Source organism: Hoplias malabaricus, chromosome X1 (assembly GCF_029633855.1).
Source record: "Hoplias malabaricus isolate fHopMal1 chromosome X1, fHopMal1.hap1, whole genome shotgun sequence".
NCBI classification, from domain to species: domain Eukaryota; kingdom Metazoa; phylum Chordata; class Actinopteri; order Characiformes; family Erythrinidae; genus Hoplias; species Hoplias malabaricus.
In genome coordinates, this window is record NC_089818.1 from 3,566,047 (window position 1) to 3,584,308 (window position 18,262).

The window sequence follows — 18,262 nt, forward strand, 5'->3', positions numbered from 1 at the left end:
TGAAGAAAATTGTTTTTTAAATTGTATTCATTTGTTTAACAGGAACTGCCCAAGACTTTATCATTTTGATGCAGTGGGTTTGCTGGGCTTTTCTAATTCCAGAAAAAGGTATTATCATTATTATTAATGGTAACTGTACTCTGAAGATGCAGGTTAAAAAATACTGAGGCATTCCTATAAAGTTATTTGCCATTTATGGAGATATCCCAACACGACACGATAAAAATAGGGCATTTAAAGAGTTCGGGAGCCTGCTGTGTGAGCTGTGACAGAGCTACAGAGGTAAAGTGGTTCACACCAAACCAGCAAGCTCCCTTTAGTCATCTGTCACTGCACTGATGAATAAGGCTTGTCCCTGAGCTGAGTGAAAAAGGATGACAAATGCTCCCTATTTTGGGTCTGGGTTAAAGGGAGTATAAAAGGGTTTTTTTTTGCCTGAGACTTTACCTGTATGTAGATCAGATATTAAATGTAAGAGTATGGAATTAAATACACTTTCTTCCTTGGCACCACCATCATCAGCAGCAACATTTTTTCATCCTCCTCTTCCTCATCATCATGTAGTTTGTCTTTATCTTCGTCATCATCAGCATCAGTAGCATTTGTTTTTACTGTCTTCATCAGTTTAGTACCACTTTGTTTGCCATCACTGAAATTACCATCATCATCATCATCATCATCATAGTCGTGAACACATTCTCCATCACCCAGTTTCCTGATCTTCACATTTGGCGCCATCTCTGATACAAATTCGTGCGAAATGGACTTTGCTCCTCCCACAGCCGGTCCATGTCACTTTAGAAGAGGGGTGACACGAATTAAAATTGTTATTATTTCGCCATAAACACGAAGCAGAATCTGACATATTATTTTTAACGTTTTATTTATATTATATGTCAAAGAATATGATAATAAATCATAATCCTCTAGCTTGTAAGTTTATAAAAACAAAATAATATTAGCGGTCAACCCCTTTGTTATAATGGCAGATCCGGCGGGTCGGCTTTGGCGCTCTGTCTGTTGACCTGAGCGAATAATGCTCACTATCATTTATAGAAGTATACTCAAAATTGCCTGATTTTTGCATAAAAATATGTCGGAGGAAGAGTTAAAGGTTCCTGAGGAGCTGTTTAAGGACGTTAAGTTCTACGTGGTCGGCGATATTGACCAAAAGGTGAAGGTTTCGTGTTGTTTGCCATGCTAAAAGTAGCTTTCCAAGCCGCCTCTTAGATGAATTTTCCGTTCCACCTTAACTAGCGCAGCAGTTACGTTCTGGCGCGCATCGCGCTAGTGTGGAGCTGCTGCACTCTTTAAGGTGGAACGTACAATATCGGTAAGAAGCGACTCAAGCGCTAGCATAATACAGCGAACTGGTCGTTTTTAATGAGATACACTTTGCCCAATGATTAATAACAGCTTAGCTTTATAACAGCGGGCAAACAACCGAAAATAGTAAGAAATAAACTCATAACGTCTGTTCAGTTCGTATTTTTCTGCCGCTTGTTACCCTTCTAATGTGACAAACCCTTTTTAGCCAGTCTAGCTAACTCGCGCTATGCGCTGTATAACAGCTATGGTTTTAGTTCAGTACTAATTTATATCGTCTAAATGACTTTACCATAATTAATGTTGTTCTCGTTACATGTTGAACATTGTAACACAGTAGGCAGTGTAGATGTATAGCTGTAGTTTTGATATGTAAAGGAGAATTCCACACATTTTTACTAAATTTGTGTAATTCAATGGTTAAAATATATAGTCATTTACAGTAAATGAATGTACTGTGGTTCATTGTAGACAAGCATTGATTTATTTACCTGGCCGAAGACAGAAACAATGTAATGTCTACAGCATAAATATAGCACTTTTATTGGCTGGGGGAAGAGGAAAAAAATAAAACAGTAATCCCTTGTAAGATTTTTTTGAAGTTCTAATAAACCTGTAAGGGTATCTCACACTCCTGTTGTGTGATTTTGTCATTTGGGATTTTGTTGTGATAAGTTGAGGTCAATGCCCACATTTTTATTAGCAGTACTCAATAAAAATCAGCAGTGCCATCCATCACTTCCTTCTTTTCAGTCCACATCTGTCTGATGTTTTCTAAACGTGTCTGTGCTATTTTAGGTAGTACAGTTGCTAAAAGCAGGGAAGGGTAAAGAAGTGTCCTACAATGCCCTAGCTACCCACATTATCGCAGAGGATGGGGACAATCCAGAGGTGGGAGAGTCTCGGGAGGTGTTTGACCTTCCCGTTGTGAAGGTAAATGTCAATACATACACGTCGCATTGGGAGAACCGTGGTTTGTGTTTTTAAAACTGCCAGCAATGTGTGAATTGCTTAGTACTGTTAAAATTACAGTATGGGACCCAAAGATAACTTGCTTCAATGCTGCGTAGCATCATGTCATAATAAAAGGTACAATCCAGGGTGTATCTTCTTGAATAGATACTAGGAGAAATTAAAATGATATAAATAACAAGAAAGGCTAAGCCTCTTTGAGATTCTTTGAGATTTAAAACCCAGTCATGTCACTCACCTGTTGTCAATTAACTTCATTTATTTTTTTATATTGTTACAAAACTTTGTCTTTTCTTGCCCTGTCCCCAATTTTGGAAACACGTTGCTGTCATCACTTTTAAAAACAGTATATAATTAATTGTTTTATTTTGGCTGAAATGTGTGGACTGTCTTGGGATCAAATTAAAGGAGTTAAAGATGTGATTAACGAGATTGTTGACTAGTTAATAATATAAGGTCTCACCTGATATTGTGATAACAATTTAGGTTTTTGAAAGCATTGTATTAATCTTGTTTTTATTATTATTTTATTTTTCTTTTCAGCCGAGTTGGGTGATTCTCTCAGTAAGATGTGGAGACTTGCTGCCGTATCCTTCTTTAACACCTGTATTTTAGAGTTTTAATTCTAGCTCTATATGTATCCCCTTAAACTGCAAATGTCCTCTGATCCTCACACTCATAGCCACATTTTACATTTGTTTTTTGGTAGTTAATGAAGTAAAGTTCTTAAATCTTAAGTTAAAACGGAATAGTTTAGCAGTTTAAGGGGTTATATGAGGTTCTTTTGTTCATGGCAGGGTGATATGTTGAAAAGGCCAGAAGCCTAATATATGTCTTTGGAAAAATGAAAGCATGTGACCTCAGAAAAAAGCAATAGGTGTTAGATATTAAATATTATTTGTTGTTGTTGGGGCTTCTGCATCATTTTCTGTTAAACGTTTGATTTATTTTTTTTTTCCTGGTGCTGAAAAATTATTTGCTTATATTTAAAGATGGGTGTCACTGGAAAGAATATAAATGATGGGTGTTATCTGACTTATCTGATTGAATTAAAAAATAAAGCCTTTATATGTCATTTATAATCTCACCTTGACCCATATTAAATCAGTGTTACTGGATTTTCACCTGAATCTGGGCAGTTGTTCTTTGGCATCCGCGTGTGTTTACCTCATGTAAGTATTTATTGTTTACTTACAGAACAGAAGTATTTTTATCAAGGCTTTTATATATTTAGGTGTTTAATTGGCCTTCACGTGTCTTGTGTTTGTTTCAAAGCTGGCAGAAGACCTCAGCACACTCTGGGCCTATATCACGTTTTATGGAGGTGAATGCCAGCTGAATTTCAACAAGAAGTGCACACATCTGGTTGTTCCTGAACCTAAAGGGGTAAAACATCTATTGGTCTCCTCTCTCTGGACTTTATATTCTGTGGTTACCATTTGCATTCAGACTTTCCCCTTAGCTGTTCAGGTGCGAATGCTGAATGTCGTCTTGCAGTAGGTTTATGGCCAGTAGCGGTGCCATTGGATTTGTTTAACTGCCAGTCGTCTGCTGTCATTTTTATCTGAAGCCTTTGTGCTACTGCACTTCCTTCTTTGGGATGGGGGTGTTTATTACCCCTTTCTTTGGTGTTAGTGCCCTTTGTGGATTGGATTGAAGTAAGGCTTTTGCCCAGTGTAATATTTTTGTATGCAAATTATTTATATTTTGTATTATTACATTTTGTCTCCAAATTGGTTCTGCTGTAATGTCAGTCCATTTTGACATGTAAATCCCTCCTCTAAGATTTTTATGTTTAGGACTAAACGGCAGTACAAATGACCTCAAGAAGGACCCTGAGCTTATTTTTGTTAATATGCAGAATGAATATGAAGTATTATGCCGTATGAGGTTTCTTTTCTCACACAGACGTTCTGAGGAAGTTAAATATCTAAAGAAGTCTGATTTCTACCAGAAAAGTTTAAAAATGCTAAACACATCTACCACATACTGCCAGGGAAGTGTTTATACTGTCTTTGGACATAAGGTCAAAATAGGACTGGGCAATCATTCAATATCAATATATATCGCAATATAAAATGTTTCAATAACAGTGATTTTGATTGATTTTTAAACACACTTTCAATATTTCAATATACATCATTTACAGCCTCTGTCACTGACTGATGTTAATTACAGGGTGTTGCCGTCAGTTCCGTACTCAAAAAGGTTTATGTTTGGTGGCGATGTCATGTCTCCGGTTTGCTCTTAGAAGATTTTCAGTGGATTTTATGCTATTCATATTGGTATCGGAATTATATCGTATCGACCAAAATTAAGAAATATATCGTGATATAAATTTGGGCCGTATCGTCCAGCCTTAAGACATTTAAATGTTTTTGTTTGTTTTTTTATTCCAGGCAAAGTATGAGTGTGCGTTGAGACATAGCAGCATCAGGATAGTCACCCCAGAGTGGATCATAGACTCTGTCAAAGAGAAGAGCCGAAAGGATGAGTCTCTCTATCACCCTCGCCTCACCTACATTGAGGAGGAAGAGGAGGAGGAAGATGGGAGCGAGTACGAGCGCAGCTCTGAGGGCAGCTCTCGTAGCAGGCGTTCCAGCGGAGCTTCTTCTCGCGACGCTACACCCTCCAGACGCCACACCCGCTCTCCCTCGCCCAAGTCCGAGCGAAGGCAAGAGCTCATGTTCGACGACTCGGACGACTCCAGTCCAGAGAAAGAGGAGCGTAACCTGAACTGGACACCGGCCGAGGTGCCTCAGCCCGGTTCAGCCAAACGCCGGCTGCAGCCGGGCAAAGACACGGGGCTCATAAACCTGTGTGCCAATGTGCCTCCAGTGCCGGGGGCAGTGGGCCCTGCAGAAACCCGGCTTGTGGGTACTGGTGGTCCTGGCATTGCCTCAGGGGCAGAGCGTCCAGATATCATCGGTGGATGGAACGCAGGAGCTCGGCCTTTACGAAACATCACCAACAGCGGCGAGCCACAGCAGATCACTCGCTCGCCCAATATGACTCATGTAAGACAATCAATCTTGTTTATGATTTGGCCTGTTTTAATCACCGTACCTTATCGAGCAGAACACCATCAGGGGCATATATGTATGCTGTTAGTGTAAATGAAGGTGCAGACAAAACACGCCACAATCAAAGCGGGAACAGGAGACTATAACATTTAATTCATGTATTTAAATTAACACACACAAGCACTTGAGTCAAACACATTATAGTCTTCATACGTGCATACACTCTGAAACATTCCTTTACCATAAAAGCACAAGTATACGCAGTGCTTTGCAGTGCAAACCGAGTAGAACCGAACGTTATTGAACCCTAATGCCCAGGTTTATACTCTTTGTTGTGCATTGTGATCATGTTTTTTTTTTTTTTTTAATGCCTAGGTGTAATTGTAGTTTATGTCTAACTACTATGTAACTACAGTGTATGGTGTCTCGATTAACCTGAGACCAAGGTCAGATGACATAGTGTGTTGATTTAAAAAAAAAAAAGTATAATAATTTCTGTTACTCAGTGGTCATCCACTCAACATTTTGAGACCTGCAGTAACCAGTACAGTTCTAATTCTAAGACACTGTCATTCTGTTAATTAAGCCAACTGTGTTCATATCAGTGATGGAAGTAACTCTTTAGGAAGGCGTATCTCCAAGAACAGGTTTGGGGTGGTCACTGATTTGAAGGCATGCTGTGCAATAAACCCAAAATCTCATTGGCTGTGTTTTCATCTCAGATCCTTCAGAGTTTGTCTGCTTCTACTAAAGGCATGGAGCAGCAGGGTGGTCAGGGCCAGCCTGGTGTCCCTAACCAGCTGCTCTTTAATGCAGTGAAACCTCCCCACCAACAACAGCTCACTCCTGAAGCACAGCAGTTACTGCAGCAACAACACCAGCAGCAGCAGCAACAACAACAACAACAACAGCAACAGCAGCAGCAACAACAACAAGCACATCAGATCCCTCCACAACAACAACAACAACAACAACAGCAGCAGCAGCATGCTCAGCAGATGCTTCCACAGCATCCCATGATGCACCTGCAGCAGCAGAGCATGCAAATGCACCATCAGCAGCAGCAACAACAACAACAACAGCAGCAGCAGCAAGGTTTCCCTCAAATGCCACAGCAGCAACAGCATCAGTTCCTTCAGCAGCAGATGCACCAACAAATGTACCCTCAACAGCAGCAGCAGCAGCAACAACATCAACAACAGCAGCAGCAGCAGCATGCATTTTTGCAGCAGCAGATGCGACAGCAGTTGCTGCGGCAGCCTTTGCAGCAGTTGCAGCAGCAGCAGCACACTTTGCAGCAGTTGCACCAGCTGCAGCAGCAGCACAGGCTCCAGTTGCAGTTGCAGCAGCAGCAGCAGCAACAACAACAACAACAACAACAACAACAACAGCAGCAGCAGCAAAATCAGCAGCAGATGCACCAGCAACATTTGCAGCAACAACAGCAGCAGCAGCAGCAGCAACATTTCTTGCAGCAGCAGCAGCTCCAGCAACAACACATGCAGCAGATACAGCAACAGCAACTGCAACAACAGCAGCAAATGCAAAATCAACAGCAGCTGCAGCATCCAAACCCACAGACCATGCAACATCAGCAGCAAACTGCGTTGCAGCCTTCACAGATCCAGCTGTTTGGGCATGAACCAGGCCAAGAGAGTAAGTACAGCAGATGGCACATATTCATAATACACACGAGGTCGTTCAGTGACTGTGTGGTGCCTGGCTCTGTTTTTTTGCGGGTTGGTTTTTTTCTTCAAGTTTAAGGTAATTTTTGTAAACAATTCCTAAAAACGTGTGAATCGCACTCTTATTATTTTAAACAGGTAATGGGACAAGCTCTGTGGTAGCAGATATAATGCCTTTGTGAACAAGTCATTTTAACCCACAATCTTAGTGTATGATACTAGTAAGATGCCCATAAACAGTCAGCGTCTTAGAACATCTCAAGTACAATTATACATTTTTATTGTAGAGCCTCCAGCAAATGAGATGATGCCGTCTGATTACATAGACATAGAATTTGTTGTCACAGATTAGAAGGTGTGCAGTGTTTAATGTTTATGAATGTCTATCAGATGAATCTTACTGCTGTTTTAAGGCTTTTTTGTTGTTATGCATCCCCTTCAGTCCCAGAAGACAGCTTTTTGATAGGCTGTGTATTTGCCATTGCTGACTATCCAGAACAAATGGCTGATAAGCAGCTGCTGGCCACATGGAAGAGGGTAAGCCTTCAAACTATAGTCTGGCAGTTCACAATTTTTTTACTTAATCTAAATAAGGCCAAGACGTGTTTTAATCTCACTTTCCAAGGCTGGAGTTGTTTAAAGGCTAAGCAGCAGCGATATGAAAGCATCAAACAAATAAATACAGTGGAATTTGAGTTCCTAACTTGTGTTTATTTAGAGTCAGAAAACATGTTATTTCTTACTAATTCAAGGAATAAGGTTTAAAAGACCGTTGGTCCCCCAAACCCCACCCCCTCCAACGGTGTTGGGAAACTCTAATAGGCGTCTTGCCTGTGACGTAGATGGTGGACAACAACTCTAGAAGCTGCACTTAATTTAATGCAAAATGACGAAAAGGTGTGTTGTTTTTGGCTGCAATCATTCAATGTACAGTGGGACATCTGTGAACAAATGGCCCAAAGATCCCAAAATATCCAGAAAATGGACTAAATTTGTCCACTTTAAAGGGGCACTTTGGAAAGGACCATCCGCTCACTCCGTTATCTGTAGCTCATTTCACTGGCGCTTTTCCAACAATATGGGCATGTAAGGACACCAACGAAAGGTGTTCAAGAGCCTCTGTAACATGGAGGTAAACAGGGTAAGGACACTCACTTCGCCTGTTTTAGTTGGTGTTAGTTAACGTTAGCTTGACTCGCTAAACTCGGTGGCTCAGATTATACTCGGCTACGTAGCTGCATTACGGAGGTTTATAGTGTCGGATGAATTCGAGTTTGACTTCGATCACATTTACAAGAATAACGGTACCTATACATTTGAGTTTAGCTTATTGCTAGGCTATTGTCATGAATAATGTTGGTTATTTAGCTAGATACTGTCATAACAGTCAGTCATAACGGTGTTTTACCACGGCGTTGTTCAGCTGTTGTCCACCAGTGACGTCACGGTCGCGATCAAGAATTTCCGTAGCGAGCTCGGGGTTTTTTTTTTTTTTTTTTTTTAAAGCAAATTAAGCTGCTATTTTCATTTTAATTCATACTTATATCTGTCAGTAACTAAAATAATGAGAACTATTCATGGAGGTCCATTAAGTGGTGCTTAGCCTTTAAAAACACTACACTAAATCAAAGTTAAAAGTGGAGCTTTAAAGAAGTTCTCAGCCATTTTAAACAACTTCACATGCAAATGTCTCGCAGCCATAAGAACGCCACCGATATTATTTGCAAAATCTGTTGACTGTAAAAACTTTGATGTGGTTGGAGTGTGTTAAAAGAAATTCTTGGAATGTAAATGTTCAGGTGGATACTGACTCTTGGTAGCAGCGTTAACTAAAAACAAACAAACAACAGAATATGCCTTCCCTGAGATGACTGCTTCACAAGGGGGTGCTATTGTGCTTTGCATCAATGACACTGTGTCCTTGTTCTATTAATAGATAATTCAGGCATATGGAGGGGCAGTGGACTCTGCTTTGAATCGCTGCACTCACTTGCTGTGTGAAAGTCAAGTCAGCAGCATGTACCTGCAGGTGAGTTTGGCCAAAGCCCTCCTTGTTCGATGCTGTGTGTTTTATTGGTAAATAGAACGTTAAAGCAAATCTATATTAATGCATTTAGGGGTTGGTTTTAGGCAGTTTTATAGGTGTATATATGCATTCTGATGACAGAGATGTGTGAGTAAACACAGTGCAAGTGTTGAGAGCAGAATATTTGCCTCAGGCCCCTTCAGCTGTGTACATCACTACTACTTAATGATTCTCTATGGCTCGCAGCCAAGCAAGGCTTTACATTAGTGTTTTACAAGAGGCTTAAAACAAATGTGTAGAAAGTTTTTGAGATAAATTATCGTAATCCCTTATCCATGCGTGGAGGCATTTCTGAGATCCCTGAGCGTTATAACATTTATCCTCCATATTGACACACACACAGTGCATCTGCACAGCTTTATTTTTGTTTGTTTTTTGTATTCTCCAGACTTATTAAAGCCAGAACATCAGAGAAGGAGTTTAAGGCTATCAATTTATATCAATCAATCTGCTGTTTATTTAGAAATGTATGTATTTCTGTATGAGTTGTTGGTTTCTGGAGATGCCCTGTTTTATATACGTTTATCAAGTATATATTTCTGGTTGATAAAATATAAATGTGCTTGTGTTTAGTAACTTAAAACTTGACCATTCAAATATGATCTTGTCGATTACTGTCATGATCTCAGGAGTTTGGATCATGGTTAACTACCTTCATGAATGTGTCTTTAATTGTTTAATGTGCATAGGTGGTGCTTGTGAACGCCCTCGTTGGGAAAATTAACAGAAATTGCACACTATTCACACTTAAGCGGGCATATGCTCAAGAGTCTGCAAGTGCAAGTAATGGGACAGGGCCTGTCTAATCTAATGCGCTGTGTATGTTTCAATCCTCCAGGCTCTGAGGGAGGGGAAGAGATGTGTGACAGCTCATTGGCTCAACACTGTTTTAAAGAAGAAGAGAATGGTGCCTCCTCATCGGACCCTCCACCTGCCCTTCAGCTTTCCCCCAGGAGCCAAGCCCTGCTCACAGCATGTAGGAGGAATGCTTGCTTTTACTAGGAGTTTACTCTGAATGATATTACGTATTGCACTGTAGTACCTTGACTGATGTCGTTAGCAAATAGCATTAGGGCGGCACCTAATCAACAAACTCCAAATAAAGTAATTTTGAGAATAGTTGGTATCGAATTTAACTATCCGTTAGTCTTTCTACTGTGCATTTTATTGTAACAAGGATAAAAATGTGAGCTTGGGCATGTTTTTTACATCAGCCATTCTCTTAATCAACTTTATATGAGTGAGCAGCGGAGTAGTGCTAACAGTCACAGTCTGCGACGCTAACATTTCTCTCTCAGCTGACACTAAGACACTAGGAATGGCCTCAACTGGTAGAGTTTACAGAAAAGGGTACAGTCATTGAGGTGATGTGCTTCTATTCGTCACAAAAGATGATCAGATCTTCTCTTGTTCTATAGTGCTGTGTTTATTTATACTGAATGCTTTTTTGCTTGTCTCCCAAATAAACACTACACTACACTGCTGGTTCTTTCCCCCAGGATGTCTGTCTAGGTCCTACTTATGTATCTTAGGCACCTCAACACCATCTGAGTGCCTCTTCTTTAGAGCAGGCAACATAGCTTCCCAATAAAAGAGCCAGCCTTAGCCCAGAACATGTGACATGGTAATATATATGCTCTGTAATGAAAATTCCTTTGGAAAGAGGAAGGGGAGGTGGGGGTAGAAATTAATAAAGGGAAGTGTTTATTATGTCTTATTGACGCTATTATTTATTTGTTATATTACTTATTTGTAGGTATTTATAGATTCTTTTATAAAAATGGACAAAAATGCAAATTCAAATTCCACTACTCTTTCAGGCAACGCAACAAACTTCAAAAATTTAAAAAATAAGTCATTATTTCATGATACTTTACTCTAACCCTCAGATCATTTCTGTGACTGGATTCGTGGACAGCGATCGAGATGATCTGAAGCTCATGGCCTACTTAGCAGGAGCTCGCTACACGGGATATCTGTGTCGTAGCAACACAATTCTCATCTGCAAAGAGTAAGCTTTCCATTCATTCTTTCTTTGTTTTATTCTTGGCTTCCTCACTTTCCCTGGTTGCGTGGTTCACTGTAAACAGCTGGAAGCAGAAATGTTAAACACTGTCATTTGTTCATAATCTGAGAATGTGCTTGAATGGGACTGTAAGGGTAGGAATAGGTCAGTATTGGCATTGGTATATTTATGAACGCTTGCCCCAAGGACAGGTATTATTTCACTTGGAAAACATGAAAGATTAGAACATGGGAGAAAAAACAATGTCTCCCCAAGCAAAATACAAAACCTCTTTTTGTCATAAACATTTGAACCTCTGTTGTACCTACTCTTTTAAAGAAGAATATCAGCGTATTGTTTTATCCCTGCTCCATAAGTGTGTAATACAGAATGCTGTTTTGCTGTTTCAGATTGTTTAAATTGGAGCTGATTCTAAATTCAGTAGACTGTTAACTGTATGAAAGTAAACGCAGACTGAAAGTGTCACAAATCTAAACAACTCGAGTTACATATTAGTTTCTGTGATGATTCAAATAATGAATAAAAACTCAAAGGCAAGATAAACTTCAGCCACGTACCAACAATAGTCGTTTTTTTTTTTCAAGCATGCCCTTCCATCTTTAAAGATACGCAGCTTCTCAACGTAAACACACCAGATAGAACTGCAGTTTCCCACAATCGTAGATGTTGCCATTTAATGGGCCAATCATTTAAGAGATATGGAGACTTTTATTTATTCTAATTTGAAAACACTGTAATTACTTGGAAATAAGTAATAAACCTGAAATCCCAATTATTTCAGTAATGATTATAAAACTGGGCCTCTGTGTTGTGATCAGGCCTAGTGGACTGAAGTATGAGAAGGCAAAGGAGTGGAGGATCCCATGTGTGAATGCCCAGTGGCTGTGTGACATCTTGCTGGGAAACTTTGAGGCTTTACGGCAGGTCCAGCACAGCAGGTACTCGCAGTTCAACTTAAACGAACCTCTGGTGCCCAACCAGCATCTCGTCCAGAACTTACTGGGTAAGATTCCAGTGTCTATTAAATGTTGCTTTCTCAGGGCCCTCCAGGAAGTCTGACCTAGGTCAGGTTCTCGAAATGGAAGTACGAAATGGGCAGTTTTATAATGTCCAGATTCTAAAAGGATAGTATTCAAATCTACCAGTAAAAAACATTTTGTATTATGTGTCCACAAAACATGAAAAATGTCTGCAAAAAAATGCATTTTTGTTTAAATAATGAAATATTCAAATGCGTTTTCTCCTTAACCTTTAATATATTTGGTTTATTCTACAAATAAATTTGAAAAACACAGTGTGTGAAGATAAACAGTGTGTTCTGACGTGCTCGTGTGTGAGAATCTTTCCCCAGTTGGCACTGACTGGAGATGTGTTTATACGTTGTTCTATCATGCCTCATTTGTTGTTAGAAAAGATGTTCCAATGTCTCTCTCTCCTTTTGTGCAGTCGCCTGGCGAACCCCTGTGAAGGTCTCTCCGGATGCGTTGGTGGTAAGAGTCAGATTTTATGCAGGATGTTGCACATTTGAATTTAGCAATAGCTAATTCACTGCTCTAATGGTAGTTTAACCAAAACGTTCCAACAATCCATTTGGACTCTTTTACCATAAAAATATTTGTGAATAGAATAAATCAGGCAAAACAGAAGCTTCTCCATTGTACTAAATGTGCCTGACTGTCAAATGTGTGTGTTCTGTTGTTAGAGTCTGCGTCTGCAGCAGAAACAGAAGCAGACAGAAAGCAACCCACAGCCACCAGCTAAGAAACCCAGGTAAGTTCAGTTTCTGGTTGTGATTTTGAAAAGTGGTGTATGGGGAGTTCAGCAGAGTTCATGGTCTAAGCAGATTCTGTATTAAAACATCATTTTACTTCAGTATTTTTATTTAGATTAATTACCTACTCAATATAGATTTGATTGTGGAAATGCTAAGCTATTTGTTATTTAATTAACCCCTCACACAACAATGGTATTTGGCAGGTGCTGTTATCCAGAGCTATTTACAGTTCTAATCATGTTACAGTTGCATGGTTGAGACCTAACTGTAACACAGAGCTATGGGTTGGCATGTTAAATTGTTGCTGTAAGCACTAAATATACAGGAATGTCCTGACTGGAAGTATGCATTCATTATGTGCTTTCTGCAGAATGGAGGAGCTGCCCACGCCGACCAAAAAGCTTCCCCCTGAGTCCACACCATTTGTCCTCTTTACTGGCTTTGAACCTCAGCAAACCCAGCAGTTCATAAAGGTATCTGCACACAGTGTGCATCCTTACGTTTCACCGGCTGGAGCCTCTAATTGGCTCAGCTTGCCCAAGTGTCGAAGAGGATATAACTGCTCTTTGGCTGCTCGTTAGGCAGCCGTCTCTGGTCCAGGTGTCTGAAGAGCTGCGCTGTAAATGAACACGTTTGGGGGAGAATAAATGCCTGCAGGCTTTAGTGCAGCTCAAGAGCTGAGAGAAATCAGTTTCTCGTCTGAAATAACACTTACACGAGTGCTCTTTACTGAGCCTTCACGTTTTTTTCCCTCTATTGAACGCTCTGTCTTTCTCTCACACGCTCTCTTTCCCACTTCCCCTCCCCCTTCCTTTCAGAGATTGTACGAACTTGGTGGAGAAGTAGCTGAGAGTGTACAGAAGTGCACTCATCTAGTGGCCAGCAAAGTGACCCGCACTGTCAAGTTCCTCACTGCCATTTCCGTCGTCAAGCATATCATCACACCAGAGTGGCTCCAGGAGAGCTGGAAGAGCCAAAAATTTGTGGGTGAGTCTGTGGCTGGAAGTCGTTTGTTGGAGTCATGTGCTTGTATTGTTAAAAGAAAATGATGTGGCATTAGATTAAATCAACCCTCATACAAGTTTTTATTTAGCACTTGGAGCCAGACAATTCAAACAGTGAGACGCATCAAAACGGCAAATATAAAATATAGATGCAACCGGAAGAAAAACTTTATTTTTTAATAATATTTATTGATTTGTTTGAAGTCTATTTTATTTAGTGTCAAAGAATCCACTAATATTTTAATGGACTGTTCTGTAAATTTACACAAGGTCATAACATTCTAGACTGTTACCAGTGTAACACTGTACACTATTACAAGGCATCAGCATATGAACTTATAATGAACCGTGTGTGTGCGCAGATGAACAAAGCTACATGCTTCGTGATGCAGAGGCAGAAGTTTTGTTCTGTTTCAGTCTGGAGGAGTCTCTGAAGAGAGCCCACACAACTCAGCTCTTCAAGGTGAGGAGAACGCCCTCCACTTCTTCCAGTAGTCTGTTCATTCACGTGTATTTACAGCGTTCCATTTCAATATACATACCAATTTCTAGAAATTTTTTGACATTTTTGCTATTCTAAATTGGTTTATTACTTTGTAAAGTTGGTCAGTGAAAAATTTCAAAATGTGTACTTTATTTGTTGTCTGTTAAATAAAGGTTCAGGAGAATTAACAAATAACAGGTCATTTTTAAATTTTTTTATAAAATTTATAAAAAATTAATTTTATAAAAATTAAATTTAAAATAAAATGTGTTGTAGATTTGACTTGGTTATATTGTTTCGGTACATAATAATGCAATATGGACAATAACATGAATACCCAGTGCTTTGAAAAATGCCAGAACTGCCTGTAAAGTTACTTTCGTCTGTGCAATTATTATGTGCTGAGATTCAGCCTTCACTCTGCTCTTTATCCAGGACTTATTTGGATGTCAGAAAGAACTTTCTCTGACATATGTATATGTAAGACTTCTCACTCTTGTCTCTCCAGGGGAAGTACTTCTACGTAACGCCGGGGATCTGTCCTAGCCTCACAACTATGAAAGCCATCGTGGAGAGCGCTGGAGGGAGACTGCTGTCCAAACAGCCGTCCTTCCGCAAGATCATGGAACACAAGCAGAACAAGGTAAAACCCTTCCCCCCTCCCTCGAGGTCCATGTTGCTCTCTGCTCGTTCAGTCGTGGATTTACACATCGATTTCCTGGAGCCGTCGGGGCATTATGCTCCAGACACGATAGCCACGCTCAATACAGCCTTATATTACGACTTATTTACAGCTAGGACTGGGGCAGCTAGGTGTCTGTGTTCTGTTATAAATTTGAAGACAACACTTAAAGTGTCAGGAAACTAGAGAGTGCAGAATCAATGTAATTTATGAACCTTGCAAATTGGAAAACAACTGGTTCTGTTGTAGAAATTAGTTTAAAAAAAAAAAAGCATGCACAATATACACTATATGGACAAAAGTATTGGGACACATACACATTACCACTACAGGAGCTTTTATGACCTCTCATTCTATGTCCATAGACATTATCAAGAGGGCTAGGCTCACAGTCTCCATTCTAGTTCATCTGAATGGTGTCTGATGAGGTTGGGATTACAGCTTTTCAACAACCTCGCACATCCATGCCTTTGTGCACTGGGGCCTTCCCCAGTCTATTGCTGAAGATTGGAAGCAGACAGTTGTCCAAACCCAGACTTGTCCATCAGATTATCAGATATAGAAGCATGATTCCTCACTACACAGAACGCCTTTTCACTGCTCCAGTATTCAGCAACGGTGCACTTTACACCACTCCACCAAGCACAACACGCTTGGTTAATTAGGGCCTGCATGCTGCTGCTTGGCCATGGAAGCCTATGCCATGAAGCTCCCAGCACAGTTTTGTGTTGATGTGAGTGCCAGAAGAGAACTCTTATAGAACTGTTATTGATTCAGCCGTGCATTGGTGACTTTTCTGCACTCTGCTCCTCAGCACTCAGCAACCCAACTCTGTAACTATGTACATGATCTTCCATTTTGTGGCTGAGTTGCTGTGGTTCCCTGAACATTTCCCCATTTTAATAACACTACTCTCAGCTAATTGTGTGATATCTAGGAGGGAAGTAATTTTGTTAACTAGCTTGTTGTCCATGAAGTGTACCTTTTGTTCTGAGCTATTTTCTCTTTTACCCAATAAGCCAGTGTAACACCCTAAAAACTGAAAGGGCCTGAAGGTGGCCAACACAGAAACGTCTTAAATAAATAATAAGCATGTAAATGGTTTGATTAGCTGCAGTATCAGTTGTTTGGGATTAGCAGTGTGCATAATTCATTCATGGTATTGCACTGGGAGAAAACTGACTGACTTTTGTCAAATTGAGGCAGATGCATAATTCTAAGTCTTTCATAGAACAGTATTAACGCAACACATTAAATGCTAGTTTAAAACTGCAGTAGCCCTCTAGTGGGCATTTGTGCTTTCACTGCTCTAACAAGTGGTTTGGTTGTTTCCTCAAACAGAACCTACCAGAGATCATCCTGATTTCATGTGACAATGATCTGCATCTGTGTCGTGAATACTTTCTGAAGAACATAGGTGAGGAAACCCTCTTTAAGAATGTCTTTCAGTTTGAGATTTCTCAGCAACCAGGTGAAAAAAAAATTGTGAATGATTTGGACGAAAACCTCATTCATTCAAGAGGTTTGGCCTTATTTAAAAAAAAATAATAATAAAAATACTTTATCAAAGTCCTGAAATCACCAATAAAAAAGGCAAAACTCTACATTGTGCAGCTCTAATGAAGAAACTGTTGCTAATCGTATCTCTCTGTATTTATTTCCTATTACTGTAGATGTGCACAATGCTGAGTTCATTCTAACAGGAGTTTTGACCCAAACACTGGATTATGAATCATATCCTTTTTTACATTGAGCTTAGTTAAAAATATCTAGAATTCTGCAGTATCAGAAAGATAGATATACACGGGGGTTAGACAATGAAAGTGAAACACCTGTCATTGTAGTGTGGGAGGTGTCAGGGCTAAATTGGAGCAGCCTGGTGGACAATCTTCATTAACTCCACACTGCACCAGTAAGACCATGTGCATCCAATGGTTCAAACATTGTGTCCTGAAGGCGGTGCCGTGTATCAGGACGACAATGCTCCAATACACACAGCGAGACTGGTGAAAGACTGGTTTGATGAACATGAAAGTGAAGTTGAACATCTCCCATGGTCTGCACAGTCACCAGATCTAAATATTATTGAGCCACTTTGGGGTGTTTTGGAGGAGCGAGTCAGGAAACGTTTTCCTCCACCAGCATCATGTAGAGACCTGGCCACTATCCTGCAAGAAGAATGGCTTCAAATCCCTCTGACCACTGTGCAGGACTTGTGTATGTCATTCCCAAGACCAACTGACGCTGTATCGGCCGCAAAAGGAGGCCCTACACCACACTAATACATTACTGTGGTCTAAAACCAGGTGTTTCACTTTCATTGTCCAACCCCTGTAGATGTAGTCTTATTTGATATAGTTTACACTTTAAGTGGAACACATTACTGCCTCTCTAACCTTAACAATCACACATACAAGTTCACATGAGGGCCTACAGCTGAGGATCTGAGGGAAGAGAGAAGAACACTACATTCTCTGGTGCCTCCACTGGGTCGACTTTGAAGGTTCCTTGTTATTTTTAAAGAATCACTATATAATACACTGTTGTTTATTTGCATTGTTTTTTTATATGGTTCGAGATTGTTATTGTTTTTTAGACATGACCATTGAAGAAAAAAAGAATAAGAAATTGCTGTTATTTTTTAATCGCTGTATAAATTATGCCATATTGTTCGATTTGTTTTTATTGTAATGTTAATGTCTTTTTTCCCTTTTGGAATAAAATCCTTAAATTGTAAAAACACTCATCATTGTCCTTTGGTGACATACGCTGCATGTAATATACATTTATATTACTTCACAGCCATTGCTTTGAGGCGGCCTGTCACCTCCAGTTATTGCAGACTATATTTACGCTGGGCTTTTGATCATCTCATCTCCTGTTGGAGCTTGTGGAGGAGCTCGCGGTGGAGCATGTGTTCTCCTCATCTTCTCTTAAAAGCTGTATTCCTGATAGACGGAATTCAATTAATTGTTAATGAAGTGTCACGGGTACTTACCGGTGGTAGGCAATTGTGTGCTGTCAGCCGGTTTTGCCCGGGGTGCTCCCCTTGCCCCTGTACTGGGCTGTGGGGAAGAGCCCCTGCCAGTGCCCTCCAAAAACAGATAAATTAAAACTCTCCCAGCCAAGGTCATGTACCAGAAATGCTATTGGAGAAGCCATCATCTCGCTGAGGCATCGATCCGCTCTTAAAAGAACCC

The 18,262-nt window shown here is 40.1% G+C and overlaps 1 protein-coding gene across 1 annotated transcript; it reads left to right on the plus strand.

Annotated features, from left to right (window-relative positions):
• Nucleotides 1-1,009: 1,009 nt before the first annotated feature.
• Nucleotides 1,010-17,754, plus strand: LOC136675588 (PAX-interacting protein 1-like). Its single transcript, XM_066652217.1, has 21 exons — nt 1,010-1,174; nt 2,125-2,259; nt 2,842-2,885; nt 3,407-3,470; nt 3,574-3,684; nt 4,698-5,315; nt 6,044-6,977; nt 7,449-7,543; nt 8,943-9,035; nt 9,931-10,068; nt 10,982-11,103; nt 11,937-12,121; nt 12,565-12,608; nt 12,821-12,888; nt 13,263-13,365; nt 13,711-13,879; nt 14,259-14,359; nt 14,889-15,023; nt 16,404-16,479; nt 16,736-16,795; nt 17,472-17,754. The coding sequence occupies exons 1-21, from the start codon at nt 1,094-1,096 to the stop codon at nt 17,486-17,488; spliced, it is 3,393 nt and encodes a 1,130-aa protein (XP_066508314.1). The 5' UTR covers nt 1,010-1,093; the 3' UTR covers nt 17,489-17,754.
• The last annotated feature ends 508 nt before the right edge of the window (nt 17,755-18,262 follow it).

Coding starts and splice junctions, on each gene's coding strand:
- LOC136675588 (XM_066652217.1), top strand. CDS start 1,094: ATGTCGGAGGAAGAGTTAAAGGTTCCTGAGGAGCTGTTTAAGGACGTT. Junction 2,260..2,841: donor TTGACCTTCCCGTTGTGAAG/GTAAATGTCAAT, acceptor TTTTCTTTTCAG/CCGAGTTGGGTGATTCTCTC. Junction 3,471..3,573: donor TCCGCGTGTGTTTACCTCAT/GTAAGTATTTAT, acceptor TTTGTTTCAAAG/CTGGCAGAAGACCTCAGCAC.